This window comes from Aethalodelphis obliquidens, unplaced genomic scaffold (genome assembly GCF_003676395.1).
Source record: "Aethalodelphis obliquidens isolate GAN/ISIS:26980383/991018 unplaced genomic scaffold, ASM367639v1 scaffold4, whole genome shotgun sequence".
Taxonomy (NCBI): Eukaryota; Metazoa; Chordata; class Mammalia; order Artiodactyla; family Delphinidae; genus Aethalodelphis; species Aethalodelphis obliquidens.
This window is the reverse complement of record NW_020837948.1, coordinates 46,862,409-46,880,103: the sequence shown is the minus strand read 5'-3', so window position 1 is coordinate 46,880,103 and position 17,695 is coordinate 46,862,409. Positions and strand designations below refer to the sequence as shown.

Genomic DNA, 17,695 nt, shown 5'->3' with positions numbered 1-17,695 from the left:
CCACAAGTCCAACTCCCGGGATTCCTAAGCAACCGAAGTCCAGAGCTGGCGCAGAGACAGGGCCGAGGTCGCTGGTGAGGGGCCGAAGGGCGGACAAATCAAAAAACACAGAACGGCCCTCGTAGACGCAACTCAGCAAGCCAGGCATTGGAACGCTGGCGGCCCCACTCTGGCAGTGGGGCGGGCGGCCGGCGGTCTCCAAGCCTTGGAGGGCGGGCACTGGAATTTGAGCTCGTGCGAACTTTGGAAGCCTCCTAGCCAGCCACCCCGGCCGCAGCGCGCTCCCAGCCGCCCCGCCGCGCGCCAGCCCTGAGCGCGCGCCAGCCCCGGGAGCGCGCGCGCCGGCGCACCAGCTCGGGCAGCTCAGGCAGCCGGTCTCCCGGGAAACACCAATCAGACGCCCGCTTTCAGGAATGGGCTGCTCGCGGTAGCCGGGCGGCGTCGTGCTGCCCGGCGGCTGCCCGGCCGCCTTCGCCGCTGCCACTGCCTAACCCAACCACTTTCGCAGCCAGTCACAGAGTCGGCTGTCTCTTCTGTGCGCCGCCCACGCCAAGCACCTTGCAAGGCGGCCGCTAAGCCGGGCTATTTTTAGATCTCAAGAATACGTAGTGCCAGAGCTCAGCTAAAACCCAAACAACCAAGCACAGTGATGTGCTTCTCTTTGAACAGATATGGCTCAGAACTCCATATTTCCCTGAATAAAGTCGATTATCTTCACTTTTTAAAGTCCTACCCCCTGTGGTCTGGCAGTTGGCTGCAAAGCAGAAAGCCACATGCTCCCACCTCAAAGATGGTCATCACCTTTCTAAGTGCACTAACTCTCGTGGCCCTGATTGAGGGCAAGCAGATATTCCTTAGCAATCATAACTATATACTTTTCATTTTCATTCACTATCTTTAGAATTAATTCCACAATAAAATCGAACAATTCCCAGAAGGGATGAAATGGGTTCTCAAAGCAGATGAGAACAGAGGTTTCTGCTGACTTCTGTACTAGGTTAACTTGTGCTAAGAAACCGATGAATACAAGACAGGATAACAAAGCCATCCATTAAAACCTGGAGACACTGAAGAACTACCTTACATGCTCCATCGCTGTACGACCTGTATAACTCTCTCGAAGTACCAGTGTTAAAAACAATTGACCCAGTATTATAATGTCTTTTTACTCATCAACTTCTAAAGGACACCTTGTCTCCTGTTGCCTGATTCACCACCTCCACCCCCAGCACCCATCCAAATGCAACATCATATTATGGTGTGTTTTACTCTAACTAATTAGGGAAAAGCTAGGTCATGGCAAGACAGAGTGGGGAAAGGTTATCAACATTCTTATCACAATGGCATTTCCAGATCTATAGAAAAAACTAGATATATAGTTACACATTGTCTTTAATACATTTATTTTCTAGCCACATTGGAAAATAAAACCTTTGGCTTCATCTCTCCATTTTTAAAAAGTCAAAATTCTTAACATACTAAACTGTCTTGAACTGTTTATATGTAGTCTATGAATAGGAAGAACGTTTATGAACTTGAAATGTACTTATCTTTATCTCTTACTATTTAAGTGGTTTCTTAATTTTCATCAAAGATTACACAAAATCAAATTAGCATTTCACGTTTTTCCAAATAAGAAAATTATTTTAATTTTTAAAATAAACACAGAGCACAAGTAGAAGAAATTTAGTGTTTAAGAAGACTTAAAGAAAGGCCACTTGGAGAAAAAAATTCATTTTGACTGTAAATAATGCATTTATCTCACTACTATGCACATTAATGGTAACTACACTAGGGGGCTGATACTGGTAAATATATTCATTCATATCCTGCAAGGATATTGCAGAAGTCTTCCTATATATCTTATTTTACCTCTATCTAATTTCCATTCCTGTTGTTCTGGATTTTTCTGTATGACTGTTTTTATGTTTTATTCTCTATAATTCTATCACTGAGTGACATTTCATTGTTAATTTTCTGGCATAAAGTAGGACAAGGAAAATAAGTTGGTTATATCTTTATATTCACTTTTACAGGTGTCATTTTATCGGCCTATTTCTAAGTATTGCATGAAAAGATTCTAGATGTCAAAACCTGCAGTTAATGTTCCTGCTTAGAAATACACAAAATAATACCTTTGACGTTGGCAACTCAGATGTATTATTCAGCAAAACAGCAATTACTCATTGTTTTGCACTTACATGTTAAGAACTATGCGACACTTGGTGACACAATAACAAAATTGCAAAGTCAATTATATTTAAAACAGACACCCTGATAAAACATACACAACCAACTCCTTTTACTCTTTTTGAACTGTTTTGTTTCCTTTTTCTGACTGTTTACAGTCAAATAGATTGTGTGAACCTTAAACCTAAGTATAATAACTGATTCACACACATCTTGAGCAAAGAAAAGTTAGAAAATGGGGAGGGGAAGTAATATAAAGGGAGGTGTATTCCTGAGGACACCAGATTCCACCTAGGGAAGTGCCAGAATTTGTATATTTTTGGAAATGTACATCTGTGATGTTCTTTTGCAATGTCAATCACAGTGACAAACTTTGAAAGAGCGATGTCTGCCAAAATTTAAAGCATAATTTAAGTTAGATCCATACTAATAATTCTAAGTAGAACTAAAGCAGTAAAAGCTTTAGAGTCTCTTTATATTTAAGAAGGCAGGGTTTCAGGTGGGACTAGATGCTTGTTTTATTCTATTTTAATTGCACAAGAAGCATTTTTGTAACTTGAACTTCCCAGTAATGCATTCCACTTCTCAACCCAGCCTACAGCCTAAATGGAAGTTCCCATCAGAAAATTAAAATGTTTGTCTGGATAAAATAACTTCTAAATGAACTCTCTATTTCTTTTCGTTTCTTTTTGTATTTTCTGCAATGTAGCCCCTCGCAATGATATTAGTTCTAGTGTGGGAAAATATTATAATTGAGATCTGGTAAGTTATTTGCAGACTTCAAGTTTTTCTTTACACTGTGCTGACATTTAGTACAGCCCTGGTGAGGAAAACAATACTACCATTCATAGCTCTAGACGTAGATTTCAATCGACTTAAGCGGGCACAATGAAACTTGGTCATTCACTGGTTACCCATATTGTGTTCTCAAATTTTCTCTCAGCAAAAAGTATAATGACTCAGTATTGTATGGTTGCATAGACAAGGGCTCGGAACAAGAGACACTAGTTTTGTCTGACGGTGTGAGAAAGTCGTGAAGGGATCTTTTCTTCCAGATGGTGTTAAATTCAGCTGCCTTTTTAACATTGGCCTTGCACAGCAATCTGCTGCTCCCCTTTCACAAAGACTGCGCTTGGTTCCCACTAGTTAACATGCATACTCACGCAAACTGCAACTTCGCCCCAACTGTTTTACAATGCAGTGGTATGCTAAATAAACTCGATCCGGTTTCTGCCAATGTTAAAACTAGCTTTCAAAGAACTACTTAACTGATATTTACACTTCTTTTGACTTAAATGTACATGCCTTTGGAATATTTCAGATTTCAAAGAAATATCATCTTATTATAAGGTCATTGTAGAGATTACCTTGGACACCCTTCAGACCCATGTTCAGATACAGTACCTCTCTTCAACACACACAAATAAAACAAAATGTTAGAAATTTGATGTGTAATAGAAAAAGAAAAATTGGGACATGTTGCAGCAAGAGCAGTGGAACGGCAAAAAATAAAATGAAAATAATAACATTGAAATGTATTTTTATTGATCGATAAGTCATGTAACATTAGTATGATACAAAGCAAGTTTGATATGACAATGGCAAACACATAATTATAATATTGTTTATTTTCCTTAGATGTTATATTTAACACATTTACATAAAAGACCAAGATGTAGGCAAAAGCTTCAGTAATTTGACTCCATTGAGTGCTTTTAGTAAACAATAGGTTTCCCCAGCAAACATCTTATTGCCTTAATTGAACCTCCTTGAGAAAGAAAACCACACACTTTGTAATGTAAATGTTAATTGTAGTAGACAATGGTTCTAGGTAAATAGCACCCCTGGACATGAAGTAAATGAAAGGAATACAGGCACTTAACAATGAAAGGTTGTTTGCACAAACAGTACTTCAAATGTAAATAAACAAGGGTCTTCTCAACGGTCACTACAGTAGTAAAACTTTGGCACGTGTTCAGCAGCCAAATTGAGAATTTACGTTAATAAAATCTCTCAGAGTTTCTATCTGAAACTAACAGTGGTTTTACAGGCTTCTCCAGCCTGCAGTCTTACAAGGAGTTGAAACTACAACGGAACACGTAATGGTTTTGAAGAAAAACTATATGTTTGGGATTTGGGATTGTCAGTAATCTAGGTCATATGGAAGATAACAGGTCATTTTGGACATTTTCTAATGCAATGTTTGTATTTATATTTAAATGCCTATACAAACGTTTGATCGGTGACATGTGGAAAAATGTAAGGACTTCTATGAAAAGATTACAATGGGGACCTTTAAAATGCCAAAGTTTCTGCTAAGCAGAGTCATTTTTAGATTAAAAAAAATGACTGTTTAGAACACATCTAGCTGGTGATATACGAGAACAAACTTTTATCATATTATAATTAACACTTTTTAGGTTGATGATTTTATAATTTTACTTCCAGCGTGTGCCTACTAGCATAATTAGACCAAGTTCCTAGATATATCATGTTCAGAGGTAAACAGCCTGATGAAGTGATTATAATGTCTGTTATACAGAGACATATTTTAAAATATAACCCTCCCAAAACAAAAGCCAAAAGGTGGTCACAAGGCCACAAGTAGGGACTGAGAATTTGATGTGAGGGGCAGGCAGTAATGGGACATTTTGGGAACTTTTCTACTAGCTTTCCTTAAATATTGAAAATCTCAACCGAAGAAAAAAGCCAAACTTAATTATGGCCAGATTAAACAGCGGTTATAAAATTAACAGAAACATACAGTACACAGCAGCTACAGACCGGTTGGTACTGCCATTCGGGAGGCTGCCGATGGCTGTGGGTGGGAAATGCCTCTACTTTCTTAAGCGATGGAGATGAGTATGGTGTGTGTACTTGATGTTTTTTTCATACCCTCACCCCCCAACAGGGCTGTCTGTCATAGGCTGCCGGCCCCGCTTTACCACTTGCCCCCGAGCGTGGGAATCGGAGCGTCCTGCCGTTCACATCTCCTGCATTCCGTTTAGCGGAATCAATTAGGCAAGACAGACCCTCAGATTCCCCACCCCCTTTCCATTTTTGTCAGGTCTATATACGTCCTAATTATTTCAGTTTGGGATGCCAGAGCTGTTTCCTGGATAGACCTGATCATCCTTAAACAAAAAGAGAGGAGGCGCACACGTGGGTTGTGGCGTAAATGTCACTTTCATTTCCAATGCTAGGCGCAGAGTAAGACAGAACATTTTTTTAACACTTTGACAAGAGGGGAGGCGATCTCGTCTCCATCATGTCTTTCTGCTTCAGTAGCTTCCTCAAGGAAACCCTCTTGGAACAGAGAAGCATCTGTCCTTGTATTTTGAATAGAAGAATAAAAAATCAGCCTTTGCTTTTTTTTTTTTTTTTTTTTTTTGCATTTTCCTTCCTAGCTCTATCTCCTCAGTAGATACAGATTATTAACCTTCCAGTATAAACTCTTCTGAAAGTCTAATTTCATATAATTTGACATACAACCCAAATACATGCAGTTTCCAAGCATAATCTTCAAATTTTTCGGGGGAGGGACCTCGTTAAGGAATAGCCTAAGTCTACGTATATGGAATCATATTCAAACTAGGTACCAGACATCTCTACAACCGCTCTCTAGGAAAAACAAAACCCCTCCATTTATAAACTTTTACCTTAAAGTAGGACAAACTACATGTGCCTCTTTACTCATTAGCACTATACAACTCTTTGCAGCTGTAACAACCTCACAAAATATCTGCACCTTAATGTTTTGGCATACGTGTGTCAATTTCCTCTAATCCCACCTTTCGTCATAAGGGAAAAACAAACACAGAAACAAAGTTAGATTCAATAAGTATTCCTGACCTTTCTGGTTTTTACTGTCTCTTGGTTGCAGTTCATTCTCACACGCTCCCCGGCGATCTTGAAGGAGTTTTTACTTTCGGTTATCTAGCTTTATGAAGACCAATACACTCATACAGCTAGATAACCAAAGATAACAACTCGCTTCCCTCACAGCCTCTGTCTTCTTCTGCCCAGACTCCAGATCCAGATCTTTCTGGCAGTACCGAAGAGTAAGTAGTCCTCCAGGATACTTTGCCGCGCAAAAGATTCCTCCTTGTATGTAAATATGACCTGGTTTCTGTCTGTGTGTGCGGCTAGACATCCAAACGAGAGCTGTTGCTTTCAAAGTTTATTCCGAACTTTTTTTTTTTCCTTTCAGCAAGTAATCTCCGGCAGCGTTAGCCAACAATTCATCTATTAATATCAGAAAATAAAGCCAGCTATTAAGGTGCAGCAAGCGGTTAAGAGTAAGCAGCATATCCGTCCCTTCACAGGCCTCTATTTGCATTGTAAATTGCTTCCTTCTCACGCAAGACTCCTTAGCCTCCCTCTATAGAGACGTATAAAGCCAACAGCAATTTCCAGCGCAGGTTAAGGAGGAAGGGAAAAAAAAAATCCCATTCTATAGAAGAAGTGACAGCTGATTCAAGGATCTGCTCCGGATCCTTTTGGGTTAGGCACCATGAGCTTTTTACCAAGCGGTGGCAGCTTGACTGCACATATCTTGTGTGTGTGTGTTTTAGGGGGAAGATCCTCGATTTCACAGGGCTTCTAGGCTGGGGAGGAGAAGATGCCGTCTTGCTGGCGTGCTGCTGCCCCGGCTCTGAAAGAAGGAGAAAAGGGCCATCATTGGAGGGGCTTTCACTGCCAAAATGTGGACCAGCCCGGCAAGGTCAAAGGTTCGAGACCGCGGGAGACCAAGGTAATGATGATGTCATGAGAAATCTCAAGTACACGGTTATTGATATGCATCAGTGATCATCCAACTGCCCCACGCCTGCTGCCCGAGCAGAGGTAGCGGCAGCAGCAACGGCAGCATTTCAACAGCCCTATTTTCTCAATCAACGTTTCTTCCGCTAGCACTACCGCCTGCTCCTGGAAAGGCAACCCGCGCCCTTTTACCTCCTCGGTGCTAGTGCAGATCGCTCTAATATCCAAAGACTGGAAGAAATCTCTCTCTAAGGACAGATAAAAGCATTTCAGATCTGGGGAACGTCTTTACCTGCATTTCTCTTCTGGCAGATTGCATGGGCGGACAGATGGAAGGCACTTGGCGATTGCTTAAAGCAGGGCCTTGCTTTCTGGGGCTGGGAATCAGATCTGTATTATGCAGTGAGTCGATGTGTGATTACATTGACAATTTGCTCTGGTGGTGTGTTTTTTATGGCTTCATAGTTCAGGCATGTTTTGTATCTATGTACCGTGGCGATAGGGCAGCGTATTTTGTTCTGTAAGTTCAAAGTGAATGCTCTAAGCAAGCCGACTTCATCCTGGTTTTAAAAAAATAACTGTATACAGGGTGTGCCTTAGATTGTAGCACAGGTAAACACTGTAGCAATAGTTTCTAATGTTGTACACAACTCTGCTGTAATAAAAATGCTGAGGCTTTGTCTGTGGTTTCAAACATCAATTTTCATACAGAAGGGCAAAATGTACTAGTCTTCCTTGTGAAATAATTTTAAAAAGGATTGTTACCTCGTTAAAAAGACAGATAAAATACCTGGATGTTTTAACTCTGCCCCTACAATCCCGTTCCCCACCCCCACCTTTCTTCTGTCTAGAGAGGAATGTTGTTTTATTAATTAATTAGCCTCATTCTTTTTCTTAGGACTTTTCAAAGTGTGAATATGACCACTTAAAGACCTCTTTTCTTCTCCTTCATAATGGGTAATCTATGTCTAATGCACCTATGACATGTACAATTCTAACAGTCAGATGTCCCTCAGCAGAACATCTGTCCACATAAAATGCATATTCACCATGGGTGAACTTTATGGACTGTTATGAGTTATGTTTGGTGTTGTTACCATTCTTTAAATATATGCTACAAGCAACTGTCATAAATCTTCATATTCATTTCACACACCACTAGTTTATCACAATACTCTCATTTTCATAGGTTGACTATTTCCCCCATCACTAAAACACTTTCATAATATACACTCTTTCATTAATTCAGTGATTTATTCATTTAAGACGTGTGAATATGGTTATCAAATTACAGAGCGCACATATGTAAATCCTATAGAAAAGACTGACAAGTAAAGAAAACAGAATTGCTAAGAAAAGCCCCCAATTAAGAGTTCAAACAACAATATTACACCAATTAAATATGTAACTTAGTAACACGGATGCCAACTTTTCCTTAGTTTTTTAGTAATTTACTTTTTTGGTGAGCATTCTTGTCCTGATTATTTAGAAAAGACTAAGCTATGGAAATTGCTCATCTATTTTTCTTTTCAAATTTTGAAACAAGGAGTACAATCAGAAATGGCTGCATTGGGTTGTATAAAAAACATACATGCAAACTACGAACTAAATCAGAGAAACACACACCCATAGAGTTACTGTTCCTTCTTGAACTATGAGGCACAACATAAACTACTGGATAAAAATGGAACACATCACTGAGGCCCATGCCACTTTTGACATTATGTGAAACCCTAATGAGCTTTGCTTCCTTGGAAGATTGAGAGTATTTTGGCCTTGCTTTCCAAGACCTAGAAGCAGAATCATTAGTGATTTGGCATATACTACATAAAAGAAGCATATGATCAGATGAATTCAATTCCTTAAATCAAACCCCAAGAAATGTCAGATATTTTTAGAATATCTTTTTGTTTTATATATGTCTGCATGGGGGTTGGTGAAAGTAGAGAGATGTGAGGCAGGTATGTCTGTGTGTGTATCACCACCATATTTGTGTGAATTTGCAAATTAATGTGACTACATTTCCACATTTAACAATTAAATGCATTTTTAGAACCCAAGTAACTATCATGAAAGCCAAGACACTGAACATCTGAGATGCTTCTACAATTAGAAGCTACAGAATATACTGTCTTAAAATAGCATCTTCTGTGGCAATGCCACAGTCATATCAACTAACTCCAGGACTGGCCCCTTGCCTGTCACATACATTGTAGATTCATTATGAGAGTGCCAAAAAGTGAATTTATCCAGTGTAATGATTATGGGCAGTCTGTTCATTAGCCATATATAGCCAATTAAATATTTTGCCTCTCCATCATCTTTCAAGGGATGAAGAAATAAAAGATACATAGCAAGGCTTAACACTGAGCACCTGGGTATTCTGAATATTGCCAAGGTTTATCATATACATTTCAAGGACTGTATTATTATCTAGGATGTGAGACAAGTTGAAACAATTATGCTACTCTAAAGATTCTTAGCAATGTCTGCCATACATTGTTGTGAGCAACTATTAACACCTGCAAGTTGTTATTTCAGTTATTTTTGCTTTCAAAAAGCTATTTAGCTGAGCTACAGAATACCCTTTTTGAAAGCTGCATATTGAAGGATATACTGAATTCATATGGCTTGCCTACTCATTCTCTAATAAATTCCCATTAATGGCCAGTAGATTAGGACATGATTGTCATGCTTGTTTTCTAATCTTTTTATAGGTCTCCAGATAGCTGAAACATGAAACATCCTGGTTTTCTTGGAAATAAACAATCTCTGCTTAAGTTAAAAGTGAAAAGTTATGATTTTCCACATATTTAGATCAGAATTATGCTATTCCATAAATGCAAATACATCAGGTTTGCCACTCATATTTAGAACACCTCTCTGAATCCTGTTCAGACCTCTGCAGAGTATATAACGAAATTGGCCTATCACCGAATTCCCTTTTTAATACTGAGTTTGTATGATTCTCAAGCATGTAAACCACAGTCCACTAATACAGTCAAGACCACCATTTTCCACATAAAAGTCATTTAATTTATAGCCATTTGTATAGTTCAGGCAAGGTACTTGAGTGGCTTATTTTCTAATAAAAGTGTCCTATTATTTCTTCTGTATCCTGAATTTCTTTTTTATAAGCAGTTAAGGTTATATTTGCATTATCCTTGATATATAATATACATAGGCTACCTATCGGGAGAAAACTGCACATACTGGAAACTTAGATTTTTCTGGAATTGTTTCTATTGCCTGAACTGGGAGATAAGCAATACACTGCAGGTCTGTCACCCAGTAAATAATATTCTATTTTTATTTTGTACGTCGCTTTAATTTTATCAAATGTAAATTTTTAAATTACCTTTGGTTGGTTGGATTGTCTATTCATTTTATGCTTCTTTGTAGTCTTATCTGAAAAACAGTCAAGAAAACAAATGATCACAGTTTTATATGTATATATACACACATGCATATACTTATATATATAATCATGGCTTCATTTACAGTACTGCAATTACCAGGATTCCTTAAAATGCCAAGAGATTCCAGAAAACCCCAGTACAAGATATCCTGTGCTTCAGCACCCACAGAGTTAAATATGCTAATTTGCATTTAAATGGAGACATGCATGATAATGGGAATGCAAAATATGCAGAATCTGGAGGGGTTTGGGAAATTAATTTTTTTCTTTCTTCTTTTATTTTTAGCTTGGAAGAAAGAGGGACTCTTAAGAAACATTAGGGATTTGAACATTGTAACCTGCCATACAAAAGAGGAGGGAGAGTTCTCCTATGTAAGAATCTCAAGACTGGAACAAAAGTCATATTTTTTAAATGTTTAAGGCACTGAATTTCCAGGCCTTTCAAACAATGGGAATCCCTGGATAAATATCTAATCCATTAGAAAGATGCAAATAGTTTACTGTAAGGCCACAGCACGGTGAGATGTGCATTCATATCTATGGCTCCTGATTGGCTATTTCCTCCAGTAAATCAATGAATAATGTAAAACCTGATTGCTGTAAAGTGGTGGATTTTTTAATTCCCTTCCCCCATCCTTCCTTTACTCAATGTTCAAGAAGTCTTACACTCCCGAAAATAGGTGTGTTTCTTTTATGATTTTTTTTTAATGCTTATTGTTATTTTGGAGTGGCCAGGGTGGGGCTACCGGTTTTGCAAAATGAAAGTACTGCACTGGTTCAATTACGCTGACTACGGGAGCTCATTTCTCGAGACAGCGCCCGAACTACTGGTGCCAAGGTGGGGAAGGAGGGTGGCCGGCAGAGGTAGGCACCACGGTAGGGAGGAAACTGGATCCGACCCCGCCGCTCTAGGCCCAAGGCAGCCACAACTCCCAAAGAGCCCCCGGCCGTGGCCGTGACTTGACAGAGCCTCCGGACTAACTTCTGATCAATTCCACTGCTGCCCTGACCCCTCAAGACAGTTCCCCATTCAAACACCGCGGGTACATTTGCAAGAGAAAACGTCGCAGACACTAATGCAAATACATTGCCTGGGTTCCCACCGCCCTGAGTTCCCTCAGACAATTCCAAGCCAAGGAAGGAAGGTCTTGCCTCCCTCAGCGGGGCCTGGGCTCCTAGCAAACCGCTTTCGCTCAGATACCAGAAGAGTCAGAAGCTGAAACGCTCCAATAAGTAATCGCGATGGTTGCATCTTGATGAATCTGAACTTGGGATAACACTGTAAAGCGGCCTCTCGCTTCCCTGAATCCAAAAGGCAAAGAGAAAAAGGAAGTGGAAATCCACCCAGTTCTAGTTAGCTACTGTATATAAGTTTCCACCAGAATCCCATCAGACCCTCACTTCACTGCCAGGTAACTGCAACTTTGAGGTGGTTAAAAGAATTGTTCAAAATGCGAATCCTGAATCCAGGAACGCAAAATACAGTTGCACTTGGCTCTAGGTTTAAGAGGGAAAAGTCGCACTATCAACAACACAAAATTACATACAAAATTCCCCTTTCCAACGCGAAAATCTCCTGGAATCGTTCTTCAATTGGGGGGTCAGGCCACTGGATAATTAACAGTCCTGGTTCAGACAACTCACGAGATCAACAGGTTTAGCATCGAAACACACAATCAATTAGCTGAAGCAAAGCCCCGGACTGGCCCTCGGAGCGGCCCGCAGCGGGCCTCTGCGGACACCGGCTCGCGGGCGAGGTGAGGAGCGCGGGCGCCGGGCCGCGACAGGCACTGCTGGCCGCGCGCCGCCGGCCGAGTTGCCGCCTGCGGGCCGCCAGGATACTCACTCGCTCTCGTCCCTGAGCCAGGCAGTGTTGCCCCCCAATCCAGCTGGGCAGGAATCGAGGCGCCGGCCAGAAGACAAGATCCAGAATCACTGGGCAGCCGCAGTACACAAACAGCCTCCTTTCGGCGTCTCGAAAAAAGAAAAAAAAAATTTCAGACCATCCCTCTCCTTCGCACATTTAAAACTGCCGCTCAGTTCCACACGGTGATTCTTGCTTGATTGCGTCTAAAATAGTTTAAACGGATCTTCCCTTCCTGGGCGAGAGAGAAAGGCGCAAAAGACGAAGGAGGAAAAAAAGCCAACTTTTCCCCCCCACGCCAGGCACTTGCTCCCTGAGCCTCGGAGTGGAGAGTGAAGTGGTGTGTGCGAGGCTCGGCAAGTTTTTGGGGGGGCTGTCCAAGGTCTAGTCCAGCCCCCTCTGCCGAGGAGGACGTGCTCTGAAACTCAACCAATTTCCCCACTGCTTTTGTTACTGATGAACTGAAGCCCTATTGTTCATCCATTGCCACGGTCTTTTTCAGTCCCCACACTACGTTCTGCGTTGCCAGAGATAATGAATTTGCACCCAAACCTCTCATAGTCCCCTCCTGACAGACGGAACAAATTAGAAATGTCTCGTCTGAAGGAGGCAATAGCTACATTTTCCTATTGTAGGAAGCAAAGCACACATTTCTTTGGAAACTTCTTTTGCCTTTTCTGCCTTTTATTTCCTTCTCCCTCTTTTTCTTTTTTCCTCCAGTTTTTTTTTCCTCTTGATTTCTTTAGACTCTTTTTTTTTAAAAGAATAGCCCTGTCTTGTTTTCCCAATGCATGATTTTTATGTAACTTGTGGATCTTTTCTACCTTCCTTCTTTCCTCCCCTTCTTTCTTTTTAAAGGACTCCTTTGCAATTTTATTTACAAACTTGGAGAATGACCTTTTGACTTGCAGACTTTTTTTTTTTTTTAAAGAAAGGTCTTTTGGTTCAAGTCCCCCTTCCTCACTCCTCCTCTTCTTTTTGTTGTGGTCCTTAAATGTGTTTGGCTAAAGACAGTAATACATTATAAGGATTTTTATTCTTTAAACTCCAGAGCTATTCAAAAGGTACGAGGGACGCTCCATAGGGGTTAGCTATTTGAGGGGGGAAGAAAAGCGTGTGTGTGTGAGAGTGTGTGTGTGTGTTCCAGGGAAAGAGGCAGAGAGATGTGGGAGGGTGTGGGTGGGAGTGTGCAGGGAGAGAAGGGTGGGAGCCTTGAAGAGAAGGTGGGCTTCCTGGAACGCGAGCCGGGAGGCTGTCAGGGGTGTAGGCGCTAGGGGGAGGTGCGAGAATCCGTCTGCCGAGGGCGGCTTGCACCCCTGGGCCTGTTCGCGCGCCCCGGCCGGCCGCAGCCTGAGCGCGGGTGTCAGAGCGCGCGGGCGCCTGTTCCGAGCCTGCGCGCGTGCGACAGGGGGCGGGAGGGGGGCTGTAAAAATTCTGACGAGTGGCCCGTATGTAAATGCGGTCCGGGGGGAGCGGGGAGGAGGTAATGAGAGCCGCGGGCGAGCAGCCCCGCCGGCGGCCCCCAGCTTTCCCGCCAAGTGCAGCGGGAGGACAGACAGCCATGCGTGTCCTTGGCGGGAGGGCCCCCGCCCGCCGCGCGCGCCTGCCCCCGCGCACACGCACATACTCCCATCGCCTGCGTGGGGCCCGGTGGCCACGAGCATGTCAGGAAAACAAAGCTAGGGCTACGAGGTGGAACGAAGAAACGGCAGCCTTGGAGGCCAAGGGCAGGACTGGGAAGCCAACACCGCGGCCTCTGGCGCCCCTTCCTTGCCAGCCCGTAGCCCGGCCCTCCGCTCCTGGCTCTGCACGGCCCTGGCCCAGAAAAGGCCGAGGACCGTTTCTTAGCTGCCTAGGAGAGGGTGGCAAGCAGAGGCAGGGGCGGATGTGCGCAGGGAGGTGCCAGCGAACCCCGCCGGGTGCGCGGGCACGCACACACGGGCGCGCGGGGCAGGGTGGGGGGGCGGAATCTGAAGGCCTCCCTGCCGCGTAGCCAAGAGCCACTACCTCCTCGCAAAGGCTGCCGAGCTCCAAGTGAAAAGTACACCAGGCTAAATCCGGCAAGACAGCGCCCGGGCCTGCGGCTACCGAATCGCTCGCACCTCAAGCCCCCCTCCCCAGACAATGTAATCGAAAGGGCCTGGCTGTTCAGAGACAGCCTTCTCTGACCCCCTCCCCCTTCAAATGGGTGTAATTCGAACTCCAGCCCAGGATCTCTGGCCTAGATGGCCCCGAAGATAAGTCCCAGAGGTGGCCGTGGGGAGACACTGATCTCTCGCTCGTCTCGCTCACAGCGCCTGCCTCGGTGCTAACCAGCCCAAGCACCTCCCCAACACACACACGACACTCGCATCACATTGTAACTCACGCTCCAGGCATGGCTGTTAATGAAGCCGACGCGCTTAATGAGTGCACAGGTAAATAGGTACCGAAACGAGAAGCCCCCACCACTCGACTGGGCGATTTACCTCTCCCTACTGGAAACACGTGTAGCTTATCGTGTTTTAGGAGTGATTTGCTCTCGTCTGAGGTCTCCCCCTCCTCTTCTTGTGGAGAGAAGCAAAAAAAAAAAAAAAAAAAAAATCATGTTCCATTGTCAGAGTCTTCTTTCTGATAAGCTACCCGAGCATTGGTCTAGAGCATTTGGGGAGCTGATTGATTTGGTTTGTTATCTGTTGTTTTTGGTTTGTTGTTTTGGGGTGTGTTGTTTTTCTGAGGGAAGCAAGAGAACGTGTGTTTGGTGGGGCTGGAGGTGCAGGACAGGAGCCTGCGGTGCGGCCTGAAGGCTGGCGAAGCTGGAAGCCGAGCAGTGGAGAAAGAAGGCGGCGGTTCGTCCTCCCCCGGGGTCGACACACGGTTTCCCTTGGCCCCCTCGGGCCTTGGATCTGCCACCGCCGTTGCCGCCGCGCGAACGAGCGGGCTCCGTCGGCTGCCGCTCCGTGTTTTCTCCCATCCCGGCTTCACGTTCAAGGTTTAGCTGCGAGGTCACGTCCATTGACGTCAGCTCCCTGTCTCCCTCTACGTCCGGCTACATTTACATACATCAAGGAAATTAGGGCATTAAAAAATATGCAAATTCTGCGCGAAGAGGAGCCTGTGCATTCCTGGCGCGATCGCCTTTTATTGAAGCTTTTAATTAAAGGGGCTAGTTGGCGAGCCCCTGAAACAACCGCCAAAACCCCCAAAAGAGAAAAATAAACGCTGTAGCCTTCGGGAACGGTTGTTTCGGCTCCTGTTCTGTGGGCGGTTGAGGACCGCCGGCTGCCCGGCTCGGAGAAGAACAGGTTAGAGGAGGCAGCTCCAGCCCATGCATAATCAGGGCTCCGCGGCGCCTCCATTCTTTCCTCCTCCTCCTCCTCCTCTCCTCCTCTCCTCCTCCTCCCGCTCCTGTTGGTTCCAGCGTGTATTATTTTTAATACTGATGCATATGTAAAAGGTATATTTGCATTTTTTAATTCGCGAAAAGTTCAGGTTTATCGTTTTATTGATTCTCTCCTCCACTTTTTTTTTTTTTTTTTGCTATCTTATTATGTCTCTCTGTCTCTCTTGTCCCTTTCTATCTGTCTTTATTTTTTGGCAAGTGTCTGCTGCTGTCTCTTGCTAGATAATATGCACAGTTGCCTCCCTGCTTCTGTTTATTTAAGGCTCCAAAGATGCACATCTGTCATGTATGTAATGCCAGCTGTATAACCTCCTGGTTTGGTCATAAAAGAAAAGACACATTTTTTTTTTCTTTCCTGACATACCCTCCTTGATCGGCTGTGATGCCCATCGCTCAAGGCTCAAAGTTTGATTGTCTAATTAACTTCATATTAGCAAAACAGTTTGGGCCAATGCATTTGAGATAATGTATGTATAAAAGAAAGTGACCCCAAAGATTTCTAAAGAATTTTTGTGCTGATTAACTGAGAGGTGCAGCATTCACCACCCTATTGCTTTCTAGCATTTCTTATTGCAAAAAAAAAAAAAAAAAAAACTATTTTAAAATGTGTAGAAACAGCAACGGACAGCCTTCTGCAAGGAAGACATTTTCAACCATGTTGTATGTTGTACCTTATCTGCTTCATTCAAAATTTACTGAATTTCATTTTTATCTTAATATGACTGGAAACAAGGCATATTATCTTGATTCAAAAGCATCCTTAGTTCCTGACTTTGGAATTAAAACAAATAAACAAAACAGTTTACTGTATTAAGCCAGTTGATTTGCCCTAAAATACACAGGCCTTGAGTTAGATTTCAAGCAATGGAAATCTTATTTATAGGGTCGAATTTTTCTTTCTGGCAATATGTCTATTCAGCACAATGGCTTCTGAAAAATATATATGTATAAAGTCCACTTTAAATTTTTCCCTAAAGCTATCATTTTAAGAAGACCGAATCCACAACTGCACAGCCACAAAGAACAGCAAAAGGCACACATGCAGCTTATTCAATTAAACAAATCCGAGTACATGCACAGGTAATTAGTTTTCTTATGAATGACTTACCTGCACAGATACTCAGGGCAAGACTCACCCTCCCCAATGGCTTTCATGTATAAATATTCACATGTATTTTCCCCCATTTTAAAGCTACAGCTCTATGCCATCTTTCATGCTGGGCTATCCAGCATCCATTTTTAGCACCCTTAATTCTTATGGCATTTCCAGCCTTACCCTTGGCTGTAGTTTTTCCAAGCCTACACCAAAGTGCTCTTATGGTATGTTACCCAATAAAAAGTGGTCAGATGGCTACACGTAAAACATTTAAAAATGGAGATGCACTTATCCTTTAGGTTTGTCCCTACTTTGCCATATATAGCAAGATTACGTTTCCTAAAGTACATTTTCAGCACATTTTATGAATAGTTGCAGGATTCCACAACCGGTTGCAGAATTGCCAGTTTCTGGGGGGCACCCGGCTGAGTGAAACAATTCAGCAGGTTAAATGTCTCTTCGAGTTTGGCTGCAATCCAATCGCGCGTGGCGGTTTGTTCCTACCTGGACTCTGGCACATACCTGCCCGCCTTTATGCAGAAATCAGGACAAACACACCAGCCACGTTGCAGGGCATACAGTGGCGGTGCATACATTTAGATGGTAGTAGCAAGGAATGTTCTTGTAGGGATGTCTGTGCATGCATCTGTGTACAGACGCGCGTGTGTGTGTGTGTGTGCGCGCGCGCGCTCGCGCTATGTGACAAGGGACACGGAGAGGTACACCTCTTATCTCTGATCTCTCTGTAATCTCCTTTTCTGTTTCTAATCTCCCTTATTGGCGCATGGTAGTAACCTGAAGCCTCTGAACCGTCACCGTCACTGCCGTGTGCGCGCTGTAGCTTACCCCAGGGGCCTGCGGCTCGATGGCTCGCTGGTTCGGTGGATGTTGTTGTGGAGGGTGGGTAGCGCCGCTGCCGCTGCCACCGCGGGTCCGGGTGCTCTGTCCCAGCCCGGCAGCCAAGCGCGCGGTGCCGGAGCCCCC

At 43.3% G+C, this 17,695-nt stretch overlaps 1 protein-coding gene across 1 annotated transcript in view; it reads right to left on the bottom strand.

Annotated features, from left to right (window-relative positions):
- Positions 1-3,720: 3,720 nt before the first annotated feature.
- LOC113617665 (uncharacterized) overlaps positions 3,721-17,695 on the bottom strand; it is a 22,624-nt gene continuing 8,649 nt past the window's right edge. Inside the window, exons 3-5 of the mRNA XM_027101254.1 lie at positions 12,216-12,343; positions 10,310-10,359; positions 3,721-6,844 (exon numbers count right to left, since the gene is read on the bottom strand). Of these exons, the coding sequence (XP_026957055.1) occupies positions 6,782-6,844; positions 10,310-10,359; positions 12,216-12,343 (241 nt within the window). The 3' untranslated portion in view covers positions 3,721-6,781. The remainder of the gene's footprint in view (positions 6,845-10,309; positions 10,360-12,215; positions 12,344-17,695) is intronic.